At 41.9% G+C, this 12,753-nt stretch overlaps 1 protein-coding gene across 1 annotated transcript; it reads right to left on the reverse strand.

The window, feature by feature from the left end:
* Window positions 1–7,891: 7,891 nt before the first annotated feature.
* VN1R1 (vomeronasal 1 receptor 1) lies at window positions 7,892–9,669 on the reverse strand. The gene has a single exon (XM_079117323.1). It carries the CDS (start codon window positions 9,018–9,020, stop codon window positions 8,094–8,096), a length of 927 nt encoding a protein of 308 aa, XP_078973449.1. The 5' UTR covers window positions 9,021–9,669; the 3' UTR covers window positions 7,892–8,093.
* Window positions 9,670–12,753: the final 3,084 nt, after the last annotated feature.

Here is a 12,753-nt window from a genome sequence, read left to right on the forward strand (position 1 = left end):
GGGAAAGCTTTTGGTCAGAAGTACTTGCTTGTTCAGCACCAGAGACTGCACACTGGGGAAAAGCCTTATGAGTGCAATGAATGCGGGAAGCTGTTTAGCCATAAATCCAACCTTTTTATACACCAAATAGTTCACACCGGAGAAAGACCCTATGGGTGCAGTGAATGTGGAAAGTCCTTTAGCCGAAATGCTGACCTCATTCAACACCGAAGAGTTCACACTGGAGAAAAACCTTTTACGTGCAGTGAATGTGGAAAGGCTTTCAGACATAATTCCACACTTGTCCAGCATCACAGAGTGCACACTGGAGTAAGGCCTTATGAATGTGGTCAGTGTGGAAAGTTCTTTAGTTTCAACTCTAGCCTCATGAAGCATCAGAGAGTTCACACTGGAGAAAGACCTTATGAGTGCAGTGAATGTGGAAAATTCTATAGCCACAAGTCCAGCCTAATCAATCACTGGCGAGTTCACACTGGAGAAAGACCTTACGGGTGCAGTGAATGTGGGAAGTTTTTTAGCCAAAGCTCAAGCCTCATGCAACATCGAAAAGTTCATACTGGAGAAAAGCCTTTTAAATGCAATGACTGTGGGAGATTCTTCAGTGAGAATTCCAGCCTTGTTAAACATCAGAGAGTTCACACTGGAGCAAAGCCTTATGAGTGTAGAGAATGCGGGAAATTTTTTCGCCACAGCTCCAGCCTTGTTAAACATCGGCGGATTCACACTGGAGAAATGCCATATGAATGCAATGATTGTGGGAAATCATTTAGCCAGCGTTTCAACCTCATTCAACACCAAAAAGTTCACATTAGAGAAAAGTTTTGATGCTTCGAATGTGGGTGAACTTTTAGCCACACCTCCAACCTCTTCACAACACTGGAGCGAATGCAAGCTAAAAGGCAGTATGAATGCAGTTAGTGTGGAAGTGACTTTAACAAAAGTTCTGTTCTGACTCAGTGGCATAAACATCACAGCCCGAATAAGCCTTATGAACACAGTGAATGTGGATAAAGGCTTAAGCCAGTGGTGTAACCTTATTCCACACTAGGAAGTTCGAACTGGAAAAAGGCCTTAGCAATAACTTGACAGAGAGGTTCTGAGAGTTGACTTTGTGGAGGAGCCAGGAAGTGAACATCACTTATCCAGACATGCACACTGAGAGCAGGATGAGAACTGCTACCACCATGCTCCTCCCAAGAAGATAGTCCTCTGCCTGGTGGCTCCAAGGAGAAGGGGAGCTTGTATCCTTGGCTACGCCAATTGGAGTTCATCTAACCGAGCAAGGAGGCATGGAATGGTTTTGGTTCAAATAAGCCTGACTCTTGCTTTCCATACTGAATAAACATTTCATTTGCTGTATACCATGAGGACCGTTTTCAGAAAACTCTCAATTGTATTTTTTATATGTCACAGTTTTCCTGGGAACAGACTGCAAAACTCATATTGTCATGTTAGAAGTTGATCCAAAGGTTTAAGTTTTAAGAACCTGCCAAATGGTCATGTTTTCACTTTTCTTCCTGGAATATATCACATTACCAGTTATTCATATCCTTCCTGAAACTTTTGTGACTCATGGGTCACTCATTTTATCCATTCGAGTAGGTATGCAGTTTCATTGTGGTTTAAATTTGTATTTCCCAAATGGGTCAGTGCTAAGCATTTTTTTCATGTATGTCATTTATATACCTTGAGTGAAATGTCACTTTTTTTTTTTTTTTTGCCTATTTAAAAATTACTTGGTTTCTTGATTGTTTTGAAATTTTATTTATATTTTTGGATGCAAGTATTGCCAGTATTTTCTCACAATCAATGGCTTTCATTTTTCCATGCTGGGCAAGTGCTCTAACACTGAGCTACAAACCCAGCTTCTTATTTTTCATTTTGAGATAGGGTCTCACTAGTTGCTTAGGGCCTTGCTTAGTTGCTGAGGCTAGCTTTCAACTTTTGATCCTCCTGCCTCCCGTCTACCAAGCCACAGGGATTGCAGGAATGTAACACCATCACTTTGTTACTCCAACTTCAACTTCATCATGTTTACTTTAATATAGTTTCACATTTATATTCAAAAGGCAAGTTGGAAAAAAAAAACTATAAAAATGGAGTATTGCACTTCAACAATGGTAAAATGTTCATAATCTAAGGGCTGAAGGTGTAGTTCAGTCACAGAAAACTTGTCTAGCATGTGTGTGGCCCTAGATTTAAGTCCCATCACCACACCAAAAAGGTTCATAATATAAAATAGTTTAAAAATCATAGAACCAATAAATGTAGTTGTAATGAGTATAAATATATGCTTTTAATATTTAATGGCAGTCTTCAACTGGTTGTGACTTGCTTTTTAAAAATCTGTATACTAACCTGTATTTTCAAAGTTTACTAGAGTGAACAGTATTATACCCTGATTTTTTTTTTTTTTAAATCCAGGCTGGACTCAAACTCTAAGATCTTTCTGTCATAGTCTCCAGACTAGCTTGGATTACGAAGTGTATGCCACTTCATGGGCTTAAAATAAATGTTAAATGTGTAGTAGGTAATTAATCACAAATGCTTAAACCAGGTTTTATAAAGATTTTAAAAACTGGTAACCTAGTTAAGACTGACAGAAATGAATAAAACAACTAATTAAAAGGAAAGTTGAAGAGACACTAGATTAGTAAGAATGTTAAGCAATTTTATGCCAATGGTTTTAGCAGTTTATGTGAAATGCACATATTTCTTCAAAAATAACTTCAGGAAAAAAATCTTGAATAGCCTCATATATATTTAAGAAATTAATTGAAAACATTTTCCCCCAAAATAACTAAAGGCCTAAATACTTAGAGGTGAATTCTATGCATCTTAAGTAAAAAATAACAGCACAATAATTTATTCTTTGAGAAAACAGAAAGATGACCTTCCAACTCATTTTAAGAGGTCAGTGCTGAGGGAGTAGGTTGGTGGGAGAGCATGTGTCTAGCATGCAGGATGATCTGGGTCCTCCATAAAATTAACGAATCTAATGAGTACAAGTAAAAAGTGATCACATAACTGCACTGCTGATTAATACAGGTGAAAAACGAAAACACCCTTAACTAAATGTTGCAAATCAGATTCAGACAACCATACAAGCAATGAAATGTGGACCATTAGATTTTTATCAGAGAAAAATGTGGCTGTTTGACCGCTGAACCGTCAGCCTTTCCCCGCCATTTATTCTCCTGCAGCCACAGGGAGCCTGTTAACGGCCCGCGGCGCCTCCCTACCTCAACCTCAGCTCAGCCCTGACCCTCCCTCGCCCGGTTCTACGGGATTCCGGAAACGGGCGTGCCCCGACACTCCGGGGCGAGGTCAAATCGGCCCGCTTCCGGGGGTCAAGGTCAGGGAGAGGGGGGCGGAGATTCCGGGGCACGGCCGCCCTCTGCGGGGGCGCCGAGACCGGGAGCGCGAGTCCCGCCGGAGGCCGCGCGGCGGCCAGCCACCTGGCAACCCCGGTCCAGCGGCTGGACCGGCGGGGCTGCCGCAGACCGCGGCCGGGCGCCGCCTGCAGGGGCTGGAGGAGGGTGGCAGGTGCAGGCCGCAGGCAGGTGCCGGCGTCATTCCTCCGCGAGGCTCCTGGGCGCAGAGGAGCTTTGCCGAAGGAGGCCCAGGAGTCTGGCCTGTTTTGGGATCCTAAAGACATCGTTTCCCCGGGGCCTCCCGCAGCCCAGCGAGAACCTCCGGTCAGCTCTGGCAGGGCGGACGCACAACCCCTTACCGGAAGGCAGTGCCTGTGCGCGCCGGGCTCCACCAATGGCCACCCAGGAGGCGGCGCTTCCGGGTTCCCGGGGCGGGACTTCCGGCGGCCGGGTCGCGACTGCGGAAGGCCTGCGCTCCGGGTGGAGACCCGGACGCTGGGCGGCGGTCCCTTCCTGGGAGCCTGTTGGGGACAGATGTGAGTAGGAAGATCGGATCCACCTTTGCACGGGTCGTGGTCATCGCGTGCGTGCTGTCGGGGCCTCCGCGCCAGCTCTGTCTACATGTCCCTGGAGGCGGCGTCCTGGGCCTTCTGCACCACCTGGGCAGGGACGCCTAGGGCGGTGGTGACGCGCCAACCACCGCCGAGATCCAGAACTGGGTCCTCTTCTGCTCACACCACACAAGTGCCCTCTCCAGTACCCTCAGGGCGGGGAAGGAAGTACTACTATTTAGGATCTAAACCCCCCAAATGAATGACCATGGTAGTGATGGACCCGCTCAGGTTGCAGCACTGGGAGGGGCACAGCCAGAAGTCTCGGGACAGCTGCCTCCTTCCAAGGATCGATCCATGCACACAGTGTGGACATGAGGCTTCTAAGAAGTTCCATTTCTCTTGAACTCAGAGTGCTCACAGGACAAGGCCAGGGCTTGCCACATGAGCTATCATGATGACCTGATCCTAAGTCATTAATAAAACAGAAAGGGGAAGATGTTGGAGGCCGCTGCCCTGTAGGGCCCGCAGTGGTGGCTGGCCTCACCCTAAGATGGCGCCAAGAAGCCCAGCTGCAAGTGCTTTCTATTGGCTGACTGATCTCCTCCGCGTCCGTGCTTAGCTCGTGATCAGTACATGTCCTCATTACCCACCATTAAGTCTCCACGAGCCAAACGCCTGACCCATTAAGGTGATTGGCTGTTACATCCCATAAAGCTGTGTAGTTTGCGCTGCGGGAAGGAGAAAGGCAAGGAGGGCAGGCAGCAGCTGCGGGACGAGAGAAGAGGAGACGCGGCCGCGGCGCGACGAGAGAGGAAGAGAGAAGTGGCAGCTGCACGAGAGAAAAGAAGGAGAAAGTGCGTGACAAGAGAAGAAGGAGAGAGAGAGCTGCACGACAAGAGAAGAAGGAGAGAGAGAGCTGCGCGACAAGGGAAGAAGGAGAGAGAGAGCTGCGCGACAAGGGAAGAAGGAGAGAGAGAGCTGCGCGACAAGGGAAGAAGGAGAGAGAGAGCTGCGCGACAAGGGAAGAAGGAGAGAGAGAGCTGCGCGACAAGGGAAGAAGGAGAGAGAGAGCTGCGCGACAAGGGAAGAAGGAGAGAGAGAGCTGCGCGACAAGGGAAGAAGGAGAGAGAGAGCTGCGCGACAAGGGAAGAAGGAGAGAGAGAGCTGCGCGACAAGGGAAGAAGAAGAAGACGGCGGTGGTGGAGGAGGAGGAAGAACCAGGCACTTGGCTCAGAAGCTCTCCCATAAAAATAAAGACCTTAAAACTTCATCTGAGAGCCGAGTCTTCATTGTACTCGCTGGACGAGACAGATTTCCTCTCAGTAGTAATAACTAACAAAGAGTTGAACATGTAACTTTTTAAACATTTTTATATTTAAAGTTTTCACCTTGGTTTTAGAGCATACTTATTATTTTTAAACCTTTAAATATTTTTTATATGTAAGTGAAACTATATTTCAAGTTATTTACAATATATAGACAGTATGTAAAAAGTGCAAATTCTTTTATGGTAATATCAATGCCAAAATGACAGTTATTTCACTCATTTAGATTATTTCATTATCTCACAACAGCATACAAGAAAATGGTTAATCCATATATGTATTTGAAATGTATGTGTTTTTTTGAATTTGACAAGTCATTAGGTTATTCGGTTTCAATGCTGTTCAGTCTGCTGGATGGACAGGTTTCTGCTCAATAGCAGCTTACTCTCCTCTTGGTATTATCTTTCTTCTTAGCAGAATTACCAGATCTTAAATTGTTGTGTCTTGCTCTGAATATTTCCTTGATTTTGGCACTTTTTCTTTTGCATCAGAATGTTCTCAGACTTTGGAGGCTCATCAGATTCACTGGAGAAACAAGACCACCAGGGCCTCACCTTGCTTCCGTCGGATAGGGCCCAAGCATTTGTATTGATACTAATTTCTCTGGGATTGATTTTTTGTGTTTGTGTGTATGTGTGTGTGTGGCACTGGGAATCAAACCCAGGGACTCTCTACCACTGAGATACTTCCAGAGCTCTCTCTCTCTTTTTTTTATTTTGCGATAACTTATTTTGTTTATTTTGTGAGAACTTTCTCACTAAGTTGCCCAGGCTGACTTGAACTTGCAATCCTTCTGCCTCAGCCTCCCAAGTTGCTGGAATTACACGTGCCTCTGTATCCAGATTCTTGGGTGATTCTGAAATGATGGTTGAGTTATCATTGGTGTCAGAAATCACACAGTCAGAATGATAATTAAATGAGTGAAGATAAAAAAGTGGTATGTCTTAAGTAGAAACTGGATCATAGGGAAGGCTTTAATTTGTCAGTTGTTGTTAGTGCAGTAGTGTGAGGCTGTGATTCTGGTTAGAAGTAGAAGAGCATTCTGCATATTAGAAACATGCTGCTGCTTCCTGGGAGGATCCTCGAAACCCACAATAGGGAGGAAAAACCCTCCCACTGAGGAACTCAGAGGAAGAAAAATCTTATTTTCAAGCAGCAGGACTTGAATCTAAACAGATGCCTCATTTGAATGGGGAAATTCTTGTATATGGTGAAGTTCCAAACAAGCAGGATGAACCCACATCTAGTCATAACCTCCTAGACAGTGATTAACTCCATTTGATATGTGAGATCTTAGCATTGGGTAATGTGCCAAATGGGAGAGAACTGGGTTTCCCAGGCTTGACAAGGACCTCCAAGGTCAGAATAAAATGATTTCACTCAGCCGAATCAAGTATGCATTGCAATATCTCTTTGCTGAATGGATACCCGATTACGGTCTTCAACTGTGAAGCACTAGAAATGAACTTCAGCTCTGACTGTATGATCCCTTCCTCCTCCTTCCCTCATAGTTCTCCATCTGCTGCTTTCCCTTCTGTGTGGTCCAGCTCCATGTTCAAGAAGCACAGTAATTCCCAAACTCATGATCCCATGGAGGCCACAACACAATATGCAGATATCTGAAGGTAACTAATTTCACAATCTGAAGTGAGTTAGTTATGGTCAGGCTAGAATGTTCCAATCGAATGTTATAAGAACAAAAAAAAAATGATTGATACTATTTCACCCTTTTAGGTGCTAATAGGTACAATTACATGTGTCAAAGCTAATATAAATTCTGATGACTATGTAAACACTTGCAAAGGTCACAGTAATATGAGTGCTATGAGATTATTGGGGTGCCATTCTAATATTCAAAAGAAAATATGGCAAACTAAGTGATAAAGAGAGATGGGATCCCTTCTGGAGTATCAACTAAGGCTCCAAGAAATTTTTTTAAAAATAAGAGAAAGGTCAATGTGAAAAGATAGGTCAATATCAATAACCCACCAGACGAATTTTTAATGTAGATATTTGTTTAGTTTTTAGGTGGAATGTGCAAAGAACCCATTGCTGGAAATTAATAGAACTAAAGACCATTATGTTAAGCCAAATAAGTCAAACTCAGAAGATCAGGGTCACATGTTTTCTCTCATATGTGGAAGCTAAAGAGGAAAAGTGAAAGAAATGTGGTGGCTGTCCTAAGGGTTCACCTGGAACTTTCTATCACCTTTCTTGTTCTGTTCTTGACTCTGATGCTCTCCCCATTGCTATAAACTCTGAGCATAAAGGATTTCACTCAATTACTTGAGCCAATGTTGGATAACTAAAGGTAATTTCCCCTCTATAAGAAAGAACTGGACCCAAGTTGGGCATGGTAATGCAAACCCGTTATTCCAGTGACTAAAGAGGTAGAGACAGGAGAACCACAAGTTCAAGGCTAGCCTCAGTAACTTAGTGTGGCCCTGTTTCAAACAAAAAAAAAAAAATGAAGAAGGAATGTAGCTCAGTAATAGAGAGGCCCTGGGATCAATCCCCAGTACCACAGAAAATGAAAAAAAAAAAAATTGAATCAAAGTATGACTCAAAAATATTTTAAAAAACATCTTCCATCTATCTTAAGACACAAATTGAGAGATTTTTATTCTATTCGCAGTGTTTAAGAATTCCCTGGACATCTCCTCTGAAGATCCTCACAGAGGTATATTTACTAATCTTGGTAAAATTCACTGTGTGACAGGGTCACTTGAACAGCAACAATACTGCTCTTATTTGTTCCAGTATCACAAATTCTAGCATGTTGCAAGATGTTAAAAAATATTGAAATGAATGATTTACCAAGAAAACAGATTCATACCTCACTAACCAGAACACAAAAAACAATTTGTCCTTACCCTGCAGCAAAACTGAGAGACACGGGTGTCATTGATGAGGAGCACAAAGGGGCTGAGTGCTGGGAAACATGAGGCCACCACCACGGAGCTGCTTACGACCCACTGGCCTCTGTTTGCAGCTAGGGTCATCCACATGGTCAGTACAGTGTAGACTGAGTAAAAGGAAACAAAGGAGCTCACCAGGATCAGGATGGTGTGTGTGGCCCTGACCTCATGGGAGGGTCTGGGGCTGCAGACATGGCTGTGAATGTGCTGGACTCGCTGCTTGTGCCTGTGCAGGACCAGGACCATGGAGCCACTGGCCCAGGCCATGAGGACCAGACTTATCAAGTCAGGGGAAAAGTATAAGACAGTATATAATGGGCTACCACTTTCTTGCATTGTCCAGGAACAATACCCATGATTTCCATCTGTACTGAGATTTTCCTTATTCAATGGTCCATTTACTACTAAAGGCAAAAATGAATTTATCAAGATATGCGTGGTCCAAGAAAGGAAGCAGCAGAAGCTGATGAACTTTGGGGATTGAATCTTGATCGTGATCCACCTACAAAGATGTGGGTTGAGCTTAATGGCCTGGAAGCCATTGAGGAGGCAGAGAGTGCTGAAGGACACCCCTGTGGACACTCTGTGAAAATAGAAGACAACTTTACATCCAGCATCACCCAGGAAATATTTCCATCCCAAAGCCACTATTGTTTGAGGGATCCCTTTGAATAACAGGACCAAGCAGTTGGCTATGGCCAGTTGACTAAGAATTAGGTCTGTGGGTCTCACCTTGTTTCCAGTGAGCAAGGAGAAGCTGTAGAAACAAAGAAGGGAGGAATTTCCAAGGATCCCAACTCCAGTCTGAGTGAGGAAGATAAATCCCAGTTCCAAATTTCCAGCATCCATTTTTATATCAGCATCTAGAGGGTGCTGATTTTGACAGAAGTCAGAGGAATCAGTGAGAAAGAAGCAGAATGTCTCACACAGTGCTTTTCTGTGTCTTCACTCACACATCCTTACTTTAAGTGGGCATAGACTCTGCATGCTTATTTGTGCAGAGGTGACTCACTGAAGACTGCAGTGGAAATCGCTTGGGCTCTGCCTGCAAGGGGAGAAGGACTGAGAGCATGAGGTGGCCACCGACCTCTGCGGTGGCTGAGGGGAGTCGAGCTCTCTGCACAGATCCATCAGTGTGGCCTCAGAATCCTTCCACCATGACTGAGGAGTCAGGAAAGTCTTTGAGTGTATCGCAAATTTTGTTCATTGATGAGTATTTTGTCTGCAAGAAAGACCAGATGAATGCCGAAAACTTCACTCAGCAGAAACAAGTTGGATGGGTATGAAAGTTGTCACACAGGACATAATTTAAATCCCTACTGTTCACCTTTACCTTATGCTATGAGCCAGACTCCTCTGTATTAGTGTTACAACACTTGATCTGATTTTATGTAACCCTCTCTTCACAATTTCTCAGTAATTCATAAGCTACAACTCTCTGACACTTGCTTCTGGAGGTATATTCCAGGAATTTGAAGGTAAGTGCTATATTTGTTTATTACATATTTATTAAATAGTTCATATGGGGCTGGGGATACAGCTCAGTTGGTAGAGTGCTTGCCTTGCAAGCACAAGGCCCTGGGTTCAATCCCCAGCACTGAAAAAAAATTGATATGCACAAGATTCATTTATTTTTTAAGTCTTTATCTTCTTTTTTTGTTTCACTGATATTTTTAGTGTCTCAGTAAGCTCTGTGATTCAAGTTTGCATTGTTCAGAGTTTTTCAGAAACGCATATGTTTCTAAATATCAGAACTGATTTCTATGGATTTTTCTTCAGGATAGATTTCTAATTGAAAAATTAAAGTTCAGAGCAGTATACAAAGCATGCCATATATTTTTAATCAAATAGAAAACATATAAGTAAACAGATAGAATGTTATCACAGTAGGAAAGGTGTGAAAGTTTGTGAATTTTTTGTTATAGTTTTGTAATTTTTTGTTATAGCTTTGTCTTTGTACAAGTGTAAATATTTTACATATTTTTAAACTGTTAAAATAAGATTTTAAAAATCCATAAAATGAAATGTGAAGTGAAAAAAGAGTGAGATTATTGTGTGTCAGTCTGGTGGTTTATTCAGACCAAAAAAATAAAACTAAAATCCTGCATGTGGCTTTAAAACACACACAGCTGAACATAAGTAAAAGTAGTTAAATCTGAATAACAGAACAACATCATTGTCTCCATCCTTTTTTAATGTTATAGTGTAGTCTTGGAAAATGTTACCACTGGGTAAAACACACATGAAATCTATCTGTATTATTTCTTACAAAGCATGTGAATTGCTAATTATGTGTATAAAATTTTCAATTAGAAATATCCAATGAAGGAAGTTGTAGAGCATTTGGTTAGCATGCACAATGCCCTGGTTTCCATCTCCACAACCAAATGTACATTTGCAAAAAAAAAAAAAAAAAAAAAAAATCTGAGGAGTATGTTTAAGGCAGAAATACTTGAGAAAATATCTAAAGTTCTCTCCATTATCAAGTATTGGCAAAATGCCTCTTGGTCAGATACTTGGGGAAAAAAATGTATTACTTAAAATCTGGCAATACTACACTAAAATTAGGTGATTGAAGGAAAAATAAAAGTGAAATTTAAAACTCTTAAAATGTGAGAATCAGAACTAAGTAATAGCAGTGATAATCTTTAGTCCAAGACAAAAGTCATAAACATATTTTTACAATGTAGGTATATTATTTAGTGAGTAAATGGTAACATGTCTAATCTAAATGCTAATATTTTTAACATTTCTCAATTGTATATAAAAATTATATGGATAAATGACAAATTGGAATCAAGAAAATGGATATTGCCTAATAATTTATGCCAAAAAGGGAAAGGAAGCAGAGAAGCAGTGACATAGAACAAGAAACATAAGCACACACACTGTGTATATATACATATGTTCTTCTGGGTAAATATGCATCTCTCGAGAAATTATCTACTTACGACATTATTGGAGGCCAAAATCGAGTCACCTATTATAGAAATGTCATGTTTCAGTTCTTAATTGGAATGCCTCTATTTTCATCTCACAATTAGAATAAATAACACAGTGGATTTCCAATATAAAGAATGACAAATCTCAGGGCTGGGTTGTGGCTCAGTGGTAGAGCGCTTGCCTAGCACCTGTGAGGCACCAGATTCAATCCTCAGCACCACATAAAAATAATTAAATAAAATAAAGGTATTGTTTTCATCTAAACTAAAAAAAAAAGAAAAAAAATGACAAATCTCCTGGGGAATATATTGGACTGTATTTTTAAAATTTTAGCTCTGGAAGTTATCATGATCCAAACTAGGAGCCTTGTAATTTTATGGCAATTAAATAGAAATGAACAAAGACATCATATTAAAGAAATTAAAATTAAATGATAAAATATTAAATCAGAACATAGAAGAGGAGGCTGTCAACAATAACCACAGGAGTGATATTCCTGATGATTAAAAGACCAAAAGCAAAAGCTGTCAAGGAGCATGAACAGGTAGTACTTAAGCAACACATTCATGCACTTAAAAGAAAGTCTGCTTCACAAATGAGCATAAAAATGTGAATAAAATCAAAAGCACATTCTATCATTTTCAACGCTCAAACATATTAATTTGAGAAAATATCATGGGTCATATTTCTGATACAAAATTTAATTTTTCATGTGTATCACCAACCACAATTAATCAAACATGATCTAAAAATTCATTAGAGTGGCATGATTTTAGAAGGCCTTCTGAACGTTTTTGGGTGTGGGAATGCACGAATTGACACATCGTTTCTGACTCTGTTTACTAACCCTTTCTACCTGAATAGCATTTAAAGTATGATCCAGAAGCTGGGATTGTTATAGAACTGTTTATTTTGGATTAGGAGAAGATGTATGGCTGGGTGTGGTGGCACACACCCATAATATCAGCAGCTTGGGAGGCTGAGGCAGGAGAATGGAGAGTTCAAAGCCAGTCTCAGCAACAGTGAGATGCTAAGCACTCAGTGAGAACCTGATTCCAAATAAAATGCAAAATAGGGCTGGGGACATGGCTCAGTGGCTGAGTGCCCCTAAATTCAATCCCCCATACCTAGGAAAAGAGGGAAAGAGAAGATGTATTCTTTTTTGCAACCGAGAGACCAATGACGCTTTCACTGGTCTAAACAAGGGACGTGGTTAATGGCATCCCATGGATGATAGAAAATTAGAGGCCCTGCACAGAAACAATCACAAATCATTATAGATACATTGTGTATTTCAGGTCATTAATGTTCAGGGGAAGAAAATTGAACCAACATTTACAGCCCTAACTAGAGGGATTGAGTGTGGGCATCAGACTGCTGGACTCACTGTGACCCTGTGCACGTGGTGGACTGGCAGGACCTCGGACAGACGTGCACAGCAGGGTGTCACTGAGCCCTGGGCTAAGCAGAGGGAGTCTCAGAGCTCCTACTGGACACATGCAAGGAAGGGAGATCTCTCTGGAGACATCCTCACCAATTGCCAGCAGTGTTTTTTTCTGAAGGCTGGGAAGCAGGAGAAGAAAGAAGGGAGTGTGTCCAAGTGAACACTGACCTTGACTTTACACACCCGTGGGCTCAA

The sequence above is a fragment of the Sciurus vulgaris genome (genome assembly GCF_902686455.1).
Source record: "Sciurus vulgaris genome assembly, chromosome: 17".
In the NCBI taxonomy this organism is placed as follows: Eukaryota; Metazoa; Chordata; class Mammalia; order Rodentia; family Sciuridae; genus Sciurus; species Sciurus vulgaris.